The 15,192-nt window shown below is 41.9% G+C and overlaps 1 protein-coding gene across 8 annotated transcripts in view; it reads left to right on the forward strand.

The window, feature by feature from the left end:
* Positions 1-15,192, forward strand: part of LOC147029619 (poly(rC)-binding protein 3-like) — a 481,413-nt gene that overhangs the window by 437,538 nt on the left and 28,683 nt on the right. For all 8 annotated transcript variants that reach the window (XM_085872817.1, XM_085872812.1, XM_085872818.1 and 5 more), the window contains 2 exons: positions 4,332-4,407; positions 8,434-8,486. In XM_085872817.1, the coding sequence (XP_085728943.1) occupies positions 4,332-4,407; positions 8,434-8,486 (129 nt within the window). The remainder of the gene's footprint in view (positions 1-4,331; positions 4,408-8,433; positions 8,487-15,192) is intronic.

Below are 15,192 nucleotides of genomic sequence, written 5' to 3' on the forward strand. Positions count from 1 at the left end.
AACTTGAATGATGGGGCCAAAAACGATATATACCTTGAGATTTGAAAAAGTTGTAGATAAGTTGTGACAAAACTTGGTGGATGAGTTGGTTCGGTGATAAGAACAAGCCAATTCAATTTTGGTTCAAGTCTGGGTCCAGATCCAGCCTATCATTGGGATACAAAACGTGAACTGTTCAGCCTGGTGAAAGTATGCGGTCCACCGATTGCTGGTGTAGTTGTTTCATGTAACCCTTCTCCTGTGCCATTTACTTGTTGTTGATGTTTTTAGTTGTTGGCCTTGAGGTTTTTTTTTTTAATTATTTTCCTACTTGTTTGTATACAAAGTCAAGGCTCATGGAAGAGCAAGAACATAGAATGGATCATGATGCAACAGCACAAAAGGAACAGCAGAGAGTAGGAAACACTTCCAGCATGGCCGAAGGATTAATGGAGGGAGAAAGACCAACAAGGGATGTGGGTAGGATGAAGGGTAGGGGAAAATGCAGGGGGCAGATACGATGGATTCAGAAGCAAACTCTCAAGAAAGAAAAACTGGAAATTTGGAAGGAGGTCGACTTGGGATTGGGGGTGGGGTTAGGAGGGGAGACAATATCATGGTTTTCGATGGTTGATGACCTCAAATGGTGGTGAACAGCTGTCTTGAAGCCCTGGAGGGAAGAATCATTTCGAGCAGACTGAGGAAGTTTGGGAAAAAGAAAAAAAGAGGAACGATTGGGGGAAAAGAGGAATAAATGAGTGTTGTTGAGCATTGAGCTTGGATTTTGTGAAATTCACCAAGAAAGGATTATTGGCAGACCACGTGCGCTTTACAGAAACCTGGGGGTGGGGGGCAGAGTATGGAAAGGACAGAGGGTGCAAGAACATAAACGAGACAGTAGAAGACAGAGAGACCACCAATCTGTCTGCGATGTGAATGTAATGGGCCCAGAGGCTCAACTTCATAACCAGAGATGACAATGATTTTAAATGCCTCGCTTTCCACGGTGTCAAGCTGAGCAAGGTGTGATGGAGGGGTATTAGCCCAAAGGGGAGAGCAGTACGACATCAAGCTGCAGATAAAGGCCTCATAAATAGGCAAAAGTTCAGTTGTGTCAAGGAAAGCCTTTTCACAAGAGAGGATGCCGAGTCGCCTGTTGGCTTTGGAGGCCAACTTAGATATTTGGTTTGCCAATAAATATCACGACCGATGGTGAGGCCCCAAACGTTTGTGGCTGAACTTCTTCAAGATAATTGTTAAGGATATGGATGGGAGGTTTTGCCAGATGGTTTTTTTTTAGGAGAGACAGAATGAGAGTGTGACATGTGCTGGGATGGAAAGAAGTATTCCAAGAGTTTGACAAGCTCGTGATTCTATCAACATCCGCAGAGAGGGAAGGGGCTGCTGCATTCCTTTCTGAGGTATGGTGGAGTGACTGACTGAATCTGAACTGATGGTCTGTGATCAGGCCGATGGAGAAATGGAGGGATTTGATATCACCTGCTATGATGGATTCCATGACCTTGCTGATGATTGGAAGTGGGCTAATAGGTCTATGGTTTAAGAGTCCTGTTCTTCATTGCATGGCCTGTGAGCTACTGCCGGCCCCTTGTGGCCTAAAGTGCGGCCCCTGATGTGCGGCCGATAATACGCAAATGTGAAGAAACCCCATCATAATCCACCATAAATGCTATCAAATTGACCCAATGGTTTCAAATGAGTGTTCCAATTCGAAGCGTAAGAGTAACATCACGACATCAGTAGATGCAATTATGCTTGCAGCCCAGTAACCACAACAACAAACTGGAAGGGCACTCATTGGAGTGCGTACCCCCGCAACGCAGTTCCTGATCCACGAGAACATATCGGGCCCAATACATTTTTGAAATATCATGCAATGCAGTACTACATCGTTTTTGGTCCAATGTCTAAATGATGAAGAATCACTTTAAAAGTTAAATAATCATATCCAGATCTGGATTCGGATCTTCACTAAAATCGAATCAATTCGTCCTTGTGACACACCCAACATGTCCACCAAGTTTCGTCCGAATTTGTCTACAACTTTTTAAGATATCCTGCACACAAACAGACAAACAAACAGACAGAAAGGGGTGAAAACATAACATAAGTACGTGGAGGTGGGACCTAATAGCAGCCATTTTGGAGTCTGACAGGTGATGTGGTGGCTCTCAGACTGATGTCTTATTGGCAAAAGTGCCCCCCTTCTACAAAACGGTGAAGATCACTCGTTTAAGGGATCTGTTTGTGTACCATGTTTATGTAAATGTTGTGACTTTGGCTGACTTCCAAGCAGAGGAAAGAGCGAAGGCAAATGATAAGGTGAACAGCCCAGAAAGTGGATGTGCAAGAGCAGGTTTTAAAGACGCGTGCTCTGATGCCATCCGGGGTAGTTGCAGAATCAGAGTAGAAAACTGCCAGAAACTTCTCCACCTTCTCATGTGACAAGCAGAATCCAGGAGCATTTGGGTGCAACTGTGTCAGATGGGTACAGGGACCAAGGGGTTGGGGCCACTGATTTGGAAGCTAACACAATCTTGAGACATTCAGCCTTCTCATGAGTTGTCGTCACCTGCAGTGCCATTTGAAGTGACGGAAAGTATGGATGCAGGGGCCTACTCTAGAGATAGTCTTGACAAAGCACCACCAGGTTTTTGCGGAAGGAGACGAGTTGGAAAGTTCATCCTTGAGCTTGGCCAAGTATTTTCTGGCTTTTCTGAGAGTGGACACCCACTGATTATTATTATTATTATTTGCTTTCATTTTGGATCATTCCTTCTTTTTTCTTGTAACCTGTGGATTTTATGGCATATTCAAGTTGATTAACATATTGTAGTGATGTCAAACATTGAGTGAACATAATATTTGCATTCAAAATACAATTGAAGGCATTTAATTGATATAATCAATCAACTGATTAATCAGAAGTATTGAAAATGAGTCATTTCCACTCCACATGCACTTTGATCTCTGACTTAGCTCTGATGCGCATTCCTCTGACTCGTGACCACCCAACATCAACCCTTTTCCCTCTCCCGTTTCCCACTTTTGCTCAAACGAAGGGTTAATTTTCCAAATGTCAGCTTCCTGCTCTCCCATGGCGTTTAGCATACTTCGATTAACGTCCTGTTGATTCCATCCATTGTTATACCTCTCCACCGATATAGACCAACACTAGCCTTAACCACAGAATGGTTTTCCAATCATATAATCGCATAGTTTAATCGATTTTGTCAAGTTGGTTGTTTCACTTTTGTTTCACAGTCTCTGAGCATGCAGGTATAAGATAAGGTATATAAAATGCTAATCCAATCCAAAATAATTGAGTTCATCACGTTTTTTGAACTTTCCATGATTCATTTCAAACATCATCATGGAATCGGCTGTTATCATAATTTTTGACATTATACAGTTGGTTTGGGTATGTACGACCAAACACCTGAAGAGTAAATGTGGATATTGCAACTCTTGATTATGTTAATGTTGAATGGTTGATATGTTGCCAAAAAGTTTAAACACACCCCAATCATGCATGTCAGGGGTGTCGCGACCTGATTTTCACTTTAATTTTTTTTTTATATAGTTTCCATGAGCAAACATCTGATAGATTTCCAAATTATACAAGGTTGTGATGTCTAAATCAAATTTCCACTCTTTTACCCCAGATTTGATCATGACAAAATAATGATTTCGAATTTCAAAATGGTGGATTTAAGATATTTATCCATTATATTGTCATTCATCAATTATGCCGGGTGAATTTTTTAAGGTACTTACGTTTTAAAGACCCTTAAAGATACCTAAATTTGAGAAGCCCACCTTTGAAAAATGTTTTTCATTCACTTAGGTGTTGTTCCTCTTGGCAAATTGATCAAATTTGATTTAACCAAGTGTATTTGTGATTTGGTGGATTTTTGGTGATTTCCTGATTCCTATTTACAATGTTATTGCCTTTTTCAGAATTTCATTTAGCCTTTTTTTCTGTCAAACCATCTGTGCGCTTTGCTTACAATAAATTGGTTTCTGCTCACCTGTGCTCCTCCAATCCCTCCTTATTGGCTGTAACTCTTCCCATGTCACCCTCCTTCACCAACTTGCAACTTGACCCCCACTCCCATGCCTTGCCCCTTGCCTACTCCACCCAGCACTAATCATTGAGATTCCTCAAGTTTCACTGTAACTCCATCTTTGGCTTTCTTTGGAATGGTTCGCACAAAATGCATAATTTTTCTCTTCTCTCAGTTTGATTTGAATCCTATCTAACCCTTCGCATCCTCCTTCTCCTTTGTCCTCACCCCAACCCCACCACCCTCCCTGACTCTCCCTTGCAGCTAAACAAGCTGCACCAACTGGCTATTCAGCATTCCCCTTTTACCCCTCTCGGACAGACTGCCCCTGGTTTCCCTGGTACGTACCTGGCTACTCCCTGCCCGGCTAACCCTTTCTATCCCTGGGAAGTTGCATCCTTCGCTTTAAGGTCCCCTGCCTCTTTCCTCAGCCACACTCCCCTACCCATCTCAAATCCCCCCACTCACTCCTCCCACATCAATCCTCCAAGCATGGTGCCAAGAAATTCCTGGCCACACCTTCCTGCACCTGCCTGCCAGATGTCCTCTCTTGCTCCTACCACCTGACACAGGTTCCATGTAGGTGGAATCATTCATTTCTGCTCAAGCCTGAAATGTTCATTAACATCTGAGCTTACAGTCAGTCCATGCACACACATTTTTACCTCTTTGCTTGCCCCACCTGAGCCACGCTTTATGCCAGATTTCCATATAATCATCTTGGCCCTGCAGGAACACAGCATCTCCCTATCATGGCCTCAATGTGAAGCTTACAGGAAACTGATGGAACAGGCACTCAATAATCCCGATGGTCAGTTTAGCTGCAGTGTGTCATGATGGGAATTTTTTTTATTTTTTTTATTTTTTTACATACATGCTCTAGGCTCTTGGAAGAGTTATGATACAGAACAAAATTAGAACACAACCCAACAAAAGGAACAGCAGGAGTAGAGCGAAACACTAACAGCAGGATGGAGGGAGAAAGTAGATGGAGACGGACAAACAAGGGATGTGGGGAATGCTGTGGGGTAGGGGAGAACACAAAGGGTGGACAATATGGATACAAAAAGCCAAAACTTGGAAGGGCTGCAGGGTGCATTAATGGATGTAGAAAAGATCATGATGGCGAATGACTTGACTTGGTGTTAAACAGCTGTTTTTAAGACCTGGATGGAAGATTGAGATTGCAGAGAGTATGGAAGGTTGTTCTACAGGTGGGAACAAAGAGGAATAAATGAGTGGAGGTGAGCAGTGGTTCTGGGTTTAGGCAGTTTCATGAGAAGAGGGGTGCTGGTGGACCGCGTACGCCCGACAGATACCTGAGAGGCGACAAAGCACGGAAAGGGGAGAGCATGCAAGACCAGAAATGAGGCGGAAGAAGTCAGAGAGACCACAGACCTGTCAGCGATGGTGAAGTGATAGGCCCATAGACTCAGCTTCATTGCGAGAGATTCCAATGGTATTGAAGGCCATTGTTTGTTCTGATCATCTTGGCCCTGATCATCTTATGTAAATGAAACCATCCAGTAACAAAAAATATAAAATTGGTTTACATTTTACAACGGCCAAACTAAAAAAGCAAGTTTCAAGTTTTGCACTTCTTTCACCCTTCAAGTTAATGGCCCATGAATTCAAGGAGCGACGGCTTAAAATTAGAGGAATAGGAATAACAGCGAAAACAGAAATCATTGAACATCAAGATGTTTATAACATGAGATTATATGAGATCAGTCCCTGGGTTAATACAACCCCCGATACACCAGTGTGATCCGGAAGGGCCCGGGCCTTTGCTTCCTTAGTTAATGCAAAGTAAGCAGGTTCCTTCACCTTTAATGATAATCTCTTCTACAAATCTTCATGAGCCAAAGCACAGAGCTGATAAAGATGTGTGTGGATAGGCGAATGTTATTATACATGTCATTTAAAATAAATTCACACAGCAGAACACCCTTTATCTCTCGACTTGCTGATATGGATTTGATATAAATGGCTAACTTGACAGATTCTTGCTAATGTTTATGCAGCTCTTTTCGAGGCATTCATTTATCATCTGGTTATTGGTTGAAACTCTTCATGAATCTCAGGAATATTTCCTCCCTCTCATTATTTTTGTAACTTGTACAAGTTTTACATGAAGACAAGACGTTTGGATTAAGTCAATTGGATCCAATGTTTACACGTTTTTGTGCCAATGGGATGAATATTTTTGATTTTGATTTTTAACTTTTTCAGTGACACTTGATACTGCATTGAAATGTAGCATTTGTTGATTTTGCATTTTAACAAATGATTAATGTCCATGTTTTCTAACTTGCGAATGAAGATGAAAATTATTCTTTTTGAAGGTTTGCGCCGGTCTGCGTGGTCGGACAGTTAGAACGAAGGATGAAATCAATGGAATGTTGACTCGGTTATGCTAACCAGCACAAGAAGCAAGGAGAAGCTGACGTTTTGGGTGATAACCTTTCATTGGAGCAAAGGAGCATGGTTAACACCAGAAAGCATTAACGCCTCATAGGGCTCATGTCTCCTTTGTTCCGCTGAAGGGTTAATGCATGAAACGTCAGTTTCTCCTTGCTTCTTGCAGCGGTTAACATACCTCAGTCAATGTTCTGCTGATTTAATCCATTATCCTTAGATAGAACTTAACATTTCCACTTGGCTGCAATAAAACGTCACAATTTTGTATTTTGTTCTCTGGCATTGGAAAAATGATGGGATTTTACACTGCACAGATTACAATATTAATAACTGTATCTTTAATCAGGGCTGGCAGGATGGCCTCGAGGTATGCACACTTACTTCTAAGCTGTATAGCCTGGGTTTGAATCCCGACTCAGCTATAAACTGTCAGTGTTTCACAGGCAGGGTGATTCTTCAATGTGTGTGCCGTCCCTCAAATGGACGTTGACTGGGGGTCCTGTCTGCTAGCATTAGTTGGTGGATGTTAAAGATCCCACGGTGAGCTATCGCCTGCACCATGGCCAAATTCCAAATTCCTACCTGAACTACTGCTGGGAAGGCAATGTCAAACCACCCAGTATAACCCTTACCAAGAACATGCTTCAGCATCACTGTCACTCTGCAAGAGAGTATGATACATCAGAATCTTTAATCGATGTGTTAATGTAAAACCACTGATACTGTTATTGATATCTGAATCAAATGGCTGTCTCCATGCTGTGGAATTAATAATTATATAATAGCCATTTTAACCTCTTTTATTCCACCTATCTTGTGCAACAGATTGAACTTTTCTCCAATATTCTTTGTGCCAATACCTTATTTGACATGAGGACTTGTTCGTCGTGAGATTATAAATAGCGTGAAATATTGTGCACACAACTGCAAAAACCATGTCTTTATTCCGTAGCAGAAAATATCTGAAACACACCGAGCACAGATTGAGAAAGTTGATGCTTGAAGGAAACAACTCGTCAATTTACCCTTATCCTTAAAGTATTCAAACTGCTCAACTGGCTTTTGAAGGACGATCGATTTATTACATACGTGCAGGGGGATGGTTAATTGAGAAATTCTAAATTGGGTAGGGGACCTGAACTGAACTAGGACGTTGAGAAAGAGAAAGGTGATGTGTGTTTGACATTCTGAGGATAATAAAACATATAAGGGAGAGGAAGGAGGTCAGTCGGAGATGTGGGGTGCTGCAGGTGAGGACAAAAACAATCCTTTTTCCTATGAACAATCCTTCTCAGATTAAAACAAGGTGTTTTGTAGCAATTACTCACAAGGGTTCTTCAAAACCATTCTTGCATCTTGAGCTGGAAGAGTATAACTTCAGAGGAAATGAAGATGTGCTTGAGCCTAATCTGCTCTCAACAAAGGTTTGAAAAGCAAAACACATTTTCTCCAAAAGCAAGCGGAAATTGAGCCCTTTAAAGCCATCATTTTTGGTCAAAATTGAATTCGAGAAACTAGCATTTTGATTTCAATCAGGAAATACATTACATTTGCTTTCACAAATGTTATTATTTACCTGTATTACATTGTGGGTGCTGCGGTGATGAGGTTTCAAGCTATCGCATCCGATCTGCTCATGTTACAAAGAAGAGAGAACATAGTATTGTGAATGGAACTTGCTCTGAAAGAGTTTTCACTTCCCCAATGAAAAGTTAAAATCCCCATTTGTGCCAAAAATTATAGCTGTGTGCAGTTTACAGTTTATTCGCTTACTAACGTTTTGGTTCATCCCTTTGTTGGACTGATTATATGGTCATAAGATCACTTTGAAGCTGAATGTATTTGTGAGGATATTGAGGTTGCGTTATGACTTTGTCCTGAAGCATTGTTTTATTGTCCTTTGCTGCCACATCTTTCCTGCTGTCTGCCATATATACCCACACAGGCCTGGATGGAGCTTCACCGACAAGCTCCCATGAGATATCCATCCCCAATGATGTAAGTAACCTCTTCCTTCTGATTTAGGGCAATCACATTATTGCCATTTAGGGCAGAGGTAAGCAAGCACAACCACATGAGATCTTACATTTTAGTACTGACGAGATCCTCTAAGATTGAAAATGTTAAGTGCTGTCAAAATACAGAAAAGACAACACAGTCCTGAAAGTGTGTGGCAAGACCATTGGGTTGTATCATCATGGCTTTGTAAAACGCTGCAATAAAGTCAGGAAAAGTAAAATAACTTATTGTAATCATCCTACTATTAACTTGCAATTGGTTACTGGATTTGACACCAATTTAAATTTTTATTACGGATCCTAAAAGCATAAAAAAGCTACAGATGTCGAGCAAACAGTTTCAAATGTAGCTCCTCGCTGCGGTTAGAGCATTTAAATTGCATCAGATGTGGCAATAAATGTGAATTGTTGCTCCCAGTTTGCCGGCTCGATGACAGACGACGCCATTTGAATTTTTGCCTCCTCGATCCTTACCTCGTTTGGAATCCCGTGCGGACAACTTGCTGGTGTGTTTTTAAAAAGTAATCAAACAACCAGAAGTTGTTTTTGTGGAGAACAAAGAAAAATTACTTTGGACTGCTTCCACATTGGAAAATGACTCGATCTTTTGGAGAAAGCTGTATAACTTAAGGCAAGGTATTGATTTTCACATGAACACACTATTACTGGGGTTGACAGAATAGCTCAGCGGTAGCACCTTCACCTTTGAGTTGTTTTGTCTGGGTTAAATTCCATGCCCAACTATAAATTGTCACCCTCGTGTTTTTTGGGCAGGACATTGCATCATTGAGTGCACTGTCCATCTGATACGATGTTAAGCTGAAGTTGCATATGCCAATATTGGTTGTTGGTGGACGTTAAAAGCACCACAATTTATTTTGCAAAGAGTCTGAGATTTTGCCAGCAGCCTGAATAAATTCCAAACTTCTACCCTGACTATTGCTGGGAAGGCAATGACAAACCACTCATTGTAATCACTGACAAGAATATGATTTGGCAACACACCTGTCCTTCGGCAGACCACCATCAAAAGATGGACAGCATTAACACCTTGTTTGAAATAAAACATCTTGGCTGAAAGAGTCGACTATATTGCAAATGTTTTAATGTTACATAATAGTGGATGGGGCTGGCACCATGGCCTAAAGGTATGCACACATGCCTCTTAGCTGTCTTGCCAGGGTTCGAATCCTGATCTAGCTATAAACTGACATCCTGGTGTTTTGCAGGCAGGGTGAGACATCTATGTTTCCGTGGCCCCTGAGATGGATGTTAGACTGGGCATCCTGTCTGCCAGCATTTGGCGGTGGATATTAATGATAACATGATGTCCTTTGCGAAGAATTGGCGAGCTATCGCCTGCACCCTGGCCAGATTCCAAATTCCTACACACTTACTCAAATATTTTATTTCAGATTGGTGATCATCCATGCTTATAACCCCGAGCCAATGAACCTGCCTTGGTAGCCTTGTGTGCTCAATGGCACAAGGGAGATAAACAAACAAAATAGTCGATGACTTTGTCACATTTGATTTTCCTTGTTCACCCATTTCTGCCTTTCACAATTTAAGCATGCCATAATGCTGTGTGCGTGCGTGCGTGAGAGAGATCGAAAGAGTGAGTGATCAATGTTTCACCTTGATCGTATGGCTTAATACTTCGGTTATGAACTATTTAGTTTCCGAAATTAAGTTTAGCATTTCAAATATGCACACACAGCCTGAATAAGAGACTGAAATTGCTTATAATCATTATCTTGCCAAAACTTCGTTTTAGTTAGTCAGCTTGTGTGTTTTTTTTTATTTTTTTTTTGTCTGTAATCACGTATAAAAATTCTGCAGAGCACAGTTATCATTGGAAATTTTTGTAACTTCGCATATCAGAGGCCTATAGAGGTCCCTTTCAGCGCACAAAATTTTGAAGATCAAGGTCAAAGGTCAAGGTCACTTTGTCGCAAATCAGGGGAGTCGACGAAACCCTTATTTTTTGAGTAATTTTGATCGGATCGTCTTCAAACTTCATGGGAATATATTTCATGGTCTGGCACTCAGCTGATTAATTTTTGGTGGCGAATGGCCTTGACCTTCATATGTTTTTTTTTGGTCTGTAATCACATATAAATCACTCTGCAGAGCACAGTTATTGGAAATTTTTGTAACTTCGCTTATCAGAGGCCTATAGAGGTCCCTTTCAGCGCATAAAATTTTGAAGGTCAAGGTCAAAGGTGAAGGTCACTTTGTCGCAAATTAGGGGAGTCGACGAAACCCTTATTTTTTGAGTAATTTTAATCCAATCGTCTCCAAACTTTATGGGAATGTAGTATATGGTCTGGCGTTCAGCTGATTAATTTTTGGTGTCGATTGGCCTTGACCTTCATGGTTAGCGCCTGAGGTCAAACATATTTGACCCCAACGTCAAATTTTCAAGTTTTAGGAACCATATCGTGTAGTACCTCAAATTGAACACCTCGATGAGTGCTTTCTAGATCTGTCAAGCTTGAGACATTATGACGTCATTTGGTGACGTTATGAGGCAAACATATTTTTCATGGTTACTCTGTAGAACGATTCTCATCGGAATCTCTCGTAGGCAGATATTCCTCAAGGAGTCGCTCCTGGTGGATAGCAGCTCTGTTCACCTCAGTGTGACCTTAAAGAAGTCACACGTGGTCACCTTTTGGCAAGATACGGATCACCCTACAGGCGACATTGGTTTATTTGTTTTCATTTAATTTGTACAAAATGTATTTGCTATTCTGCTTTGCTTTGAATTAAATACATGTAAGGCCAAAGAAAAGAAAATGCCAGTTGATTGTCCAGATATATATTTTTTGCCGGCCGGCCAAAATCAAAATGCCAAAATCTGATGCCGGCCCTTTTTATTTGTTATTTGTCATTTTTTTCCAAAATGGCCGCCGGCATTTAGTACGCGACAAATCATATACCCGACATGACAGTTTTCTTTTTACCTCTCTACCACCCCCCCCCCCTCAAACAAACAAAAAAAATTACATGTAATGTACCAGACATGTCGGTTTTCTTCCCCCAAACAAATATGACGTAGGTCATACAGTATATCTGACACGTCACATACACACTCACTAAGCCAATTAAAAACACAATTCACAGTTCTAAACAAATATATAATAAATGTATGGCAAAACACAAAAACAAACGACACACTTCATGCATTTTAAAATGATTAGCTTTGCCATATTTTTATGTAGATCTACAGTAAACATTTAATTCACAGATTTTCATACTGTATGTGGGATCTGGACTCACCAGCGCTCCCTGGTCCAACTCGCCACAAGCGAAATCGGAGAAAACATCACAGGGGTGCGTCGCCCATTAAGAACTGTTCTCACATACCATGGCCTCAGGACTTTAGTTCCCATCCGAATTTGCAAACAGATGAAAAACAGCTTCCAAAATGAATCTTAACTCATGGAAATGATATGTCGCGTCCACGCAATTTGTCTACATTCTACATTCATTGCGCAATTTTCTAGTTTTGAAACCAGTTGTATTTTGCATCATTTTAATCCGAAGCATGCACTGAATTTCACTGCAGCCGCTGCGATGGAACATACATACGCAGATATCTACACAGATCAGTGTTGCTCGCATATCGCGCATGGAAAACAGAAAGCGGCAGTACAGCTCTCAGCACTGTGGCTTGGTTTGAGGGTGGGGTGGAGTGCTGTAAAATAAAAAAACAAGCTATAAAAACTCAATATCGACATTGTGGAAATGATCGATTCAAATAATACTGCAAGAGTTGTACACCAAGATATGGAGTTTTAAGTGTTGTAAACCACTTCAACATTTGGTGTGTCCTTCCTTCCCTCCGTCAGTCAAAAATGAATAAGAAGAACGTTTCTAACCCACCGTGTTTTGTTCGTTTCCGGTTTGTTGTTTAGTTTTTCATGTGCCGTTGGTTAATTTTTGTGTTATTGTTTAGTTCGCATCAGGACAGCAAGGTCACCCCGTCTGTTGGGGAAGTAACCATCAGTCCCCCACGGGGATACTTTTTAAGCGGTGCAGTTTCTTCACTGCACCGCTTCCTTCGGACACGAGTACATTTTCTTTTCTGGATGTTTGACGAAATAATAAATAATAAAAAAGGGAGGCAGCTTAAAAAACATGTGGGCAGGGACGATCAACTGGTATTTTTTTATTTGTTCTAATACAAACCTATCATGCTTTGCTTCAAACGGAATAAGCTTACAAGAGGCCGTGCGAGACAAATACAACTTTAAACTTCAGTTCAAATGCTGTTGCTTTAATCCTCATTGGTTTGAGTTGTACATTTTGGAATGCAGGGTTAACATATTTTTCGATAACTTGATGTATAAATGTAGCTGTCCCTCTTGATTTTTAAAAATTATATTAGAATCAGTTAAGCTCACAAATTTCATCTTAAAACAATAATAGTGTCTTCTGCCGAAGATATACGTAATTTCACGTGGGTTGCTCATCGGCGAGGAAATTCATATCGCAAAATTCAGAGTGAATCTGAAGCAGTTATTTGATTTAAGTCTTTGTGACACCAGAGCACCATTTTACACACTCAGATATTCCTGGATGAATGAATTGAAGAGGGAACGAATGTATGCAGGAATTGAATGCTTGAATTAGTGAATGGTTAGAATGGTTAAACTGAGGATAAAATATCAACAATTAACTTGAAGTTATACATTTAATACAAGAAACATAGCTTTCTGTACCCACCTTCCCCAGTCGCACCCAACTGTCACTGGACTGTGTGTCTTTTTCTCCTGACAAGGTGCAGAGCTTGCTGTCAAACCTCGACTCCGATTCTGCAACCGGTCCAGACGGCATCAGCCCACGTGTCCTAAAAACCTGCTCCTCTGCTCTTGATCTCTCTCTATTCTATTCACCCTCTCATTTGCTTAAGGTCATCTGCTATCTGCTTTGAAATCAGCAAACATTACTGCCCTGCATAAAAAGGTGCAAAAACAGATCCCTGCAATGACAGACCAATCAGCCTTCTCCCAATCATCAGCAAGGTTATGGAAACCATCATCGCTTCAGACATTAAATCCTTCCTCTTCTCCAATGGCTTGATTTCTGATCTTCAATTTGATTTCAGACCAGGTCACTCCACCCTGAATATGCGGCTTCTGCTCTCCCAACAACGGATGGAGCTCCTCAATGCCGGACATGACATCCGAGACATATCCGGAGACATATCACGTGCATTTGACACAGTCTGGCACCCTGCCCTACTCACCAAACTCTCTTCCCATGGTATTCAAGGCCATCTCCACTCATGGCTCGCAGACTTCCTCTCCAGTCGCAGTCAACGTGTGACCCTAAATGGAGTTGTTTCATCCCCTCTTCCTGTCCAGGCTGGAGTTCCTCATGGCAGCATTCTGCACCCTGTTCTTTTTCTGGTTTTCATCAAAGATCTCTCGGACTCTCTGAAAAATCCTCTTTATCTTTTTGCTGATGACTCCACCTTCTGCCATACCATCTGTCATCCCTCAGACCGGCAAGCAGCAGCTTCTTCGCTCACTGCAGATCTGGATAAAATCACAAACTGGTCCAACACGTGGAACATGTCTTTCAATCCAGACAAATCTCACACTCTCACTATGTCTCTCTCCAAAGGACCATTTGGAACCCCCCCCCCCCCATCCACTTTCTCAACAATTCTCTGAAGGAAGTCCTTTCTTTCAAGCTTCTGGGTCTCACTACCTGCCATGATCTTTCCTGGGAAAGCCACATTTCAAACCTGGCCTCCAAAGCCAGTCCCCGACTGGGAATCCACCATCGTGCAAAGTCCTTCCTCGGCACACCTGAGCTCCTGACCACATTCAAAGCTTTCATCTGAAGCCTGACGGAGTACTGCTCTTGCCTCTGGGCTGGTGCTCCTGCCTCCCACCTTTCTCGGCTTCACGCTGTGGAAACCAAGGCATTTTGGATTATTGGCATCTCCCGTGAGATGAGGCTGAGTCTTTGGGCCTCTCACTCTCTCACCGCAGGCAGGTCGGTGATCTTTCTGTCTTCTACCATCTCCTCTCCGGTCTCTCCCCCCCCTGCTCTGTCTGCGGTTTGTCTCCGCCATATTTCCGCTGGGCGCTCAAGGTCCGCCAGCAACTCCCTTCTGGTGAAACTACCAAAATCACGAATCACTGCTCACCTTCACTCTTTCATTCCTCTTTTTTTTCCCACCTTTGGATTAAATTCCCTCACTCTATTCAATCACATTCTTCCCCCCAGGCTTTTAAAACAGCTGTTCGCCACCACCTCTTATCGTTTCCCATCCAACTCCTCGATCTTTTCTACCCTCGTTAATCCACTCCAAACCCACGTCCTTCAAAGTCCCTGCTTTCCTTCCTGAAAGTCCCTGTCGTGTCCATCTTATATACCCCGTGTTCCCCACCCCATTCCTCTCCCTTCCACAGATCTCCTAATCTCTCTGTTCCCCACTGTTTTGTCCTTCCCACTCCTGCCCCTCTTGTCTCATGCCCCCCCTTGCTGTGCATTGTGTATTAGCTCTCATGAGTCTAGACAATGTATACAAAAAGAAAAGTGAACCACAGCTGATGCAAAAAACAGCAGCAGGTATTAAATACAATTGACTTGAGAAATGTGCCTGAAAATATAAGCATGTACTTCTATCTCGACTGTACCATGAAGTCAAAATTGCCCAATCA

The sequence above is a fragment of the Eptatretus burgeri genome, chromosome 3 (genome assembly GCF_056783735.1).
Source record: "Eptatretus burgeri isolate ZD-2024b chromosome 3, Ebu_testis_v1, whole genome shotgun sequence".
Taxonomy (NCBI): Eukaryota; Metazoa; Chordata; class Myxini; order Myxiniformes; family Myxinidae; genus Eptatretus; species Eptatretus burgeri.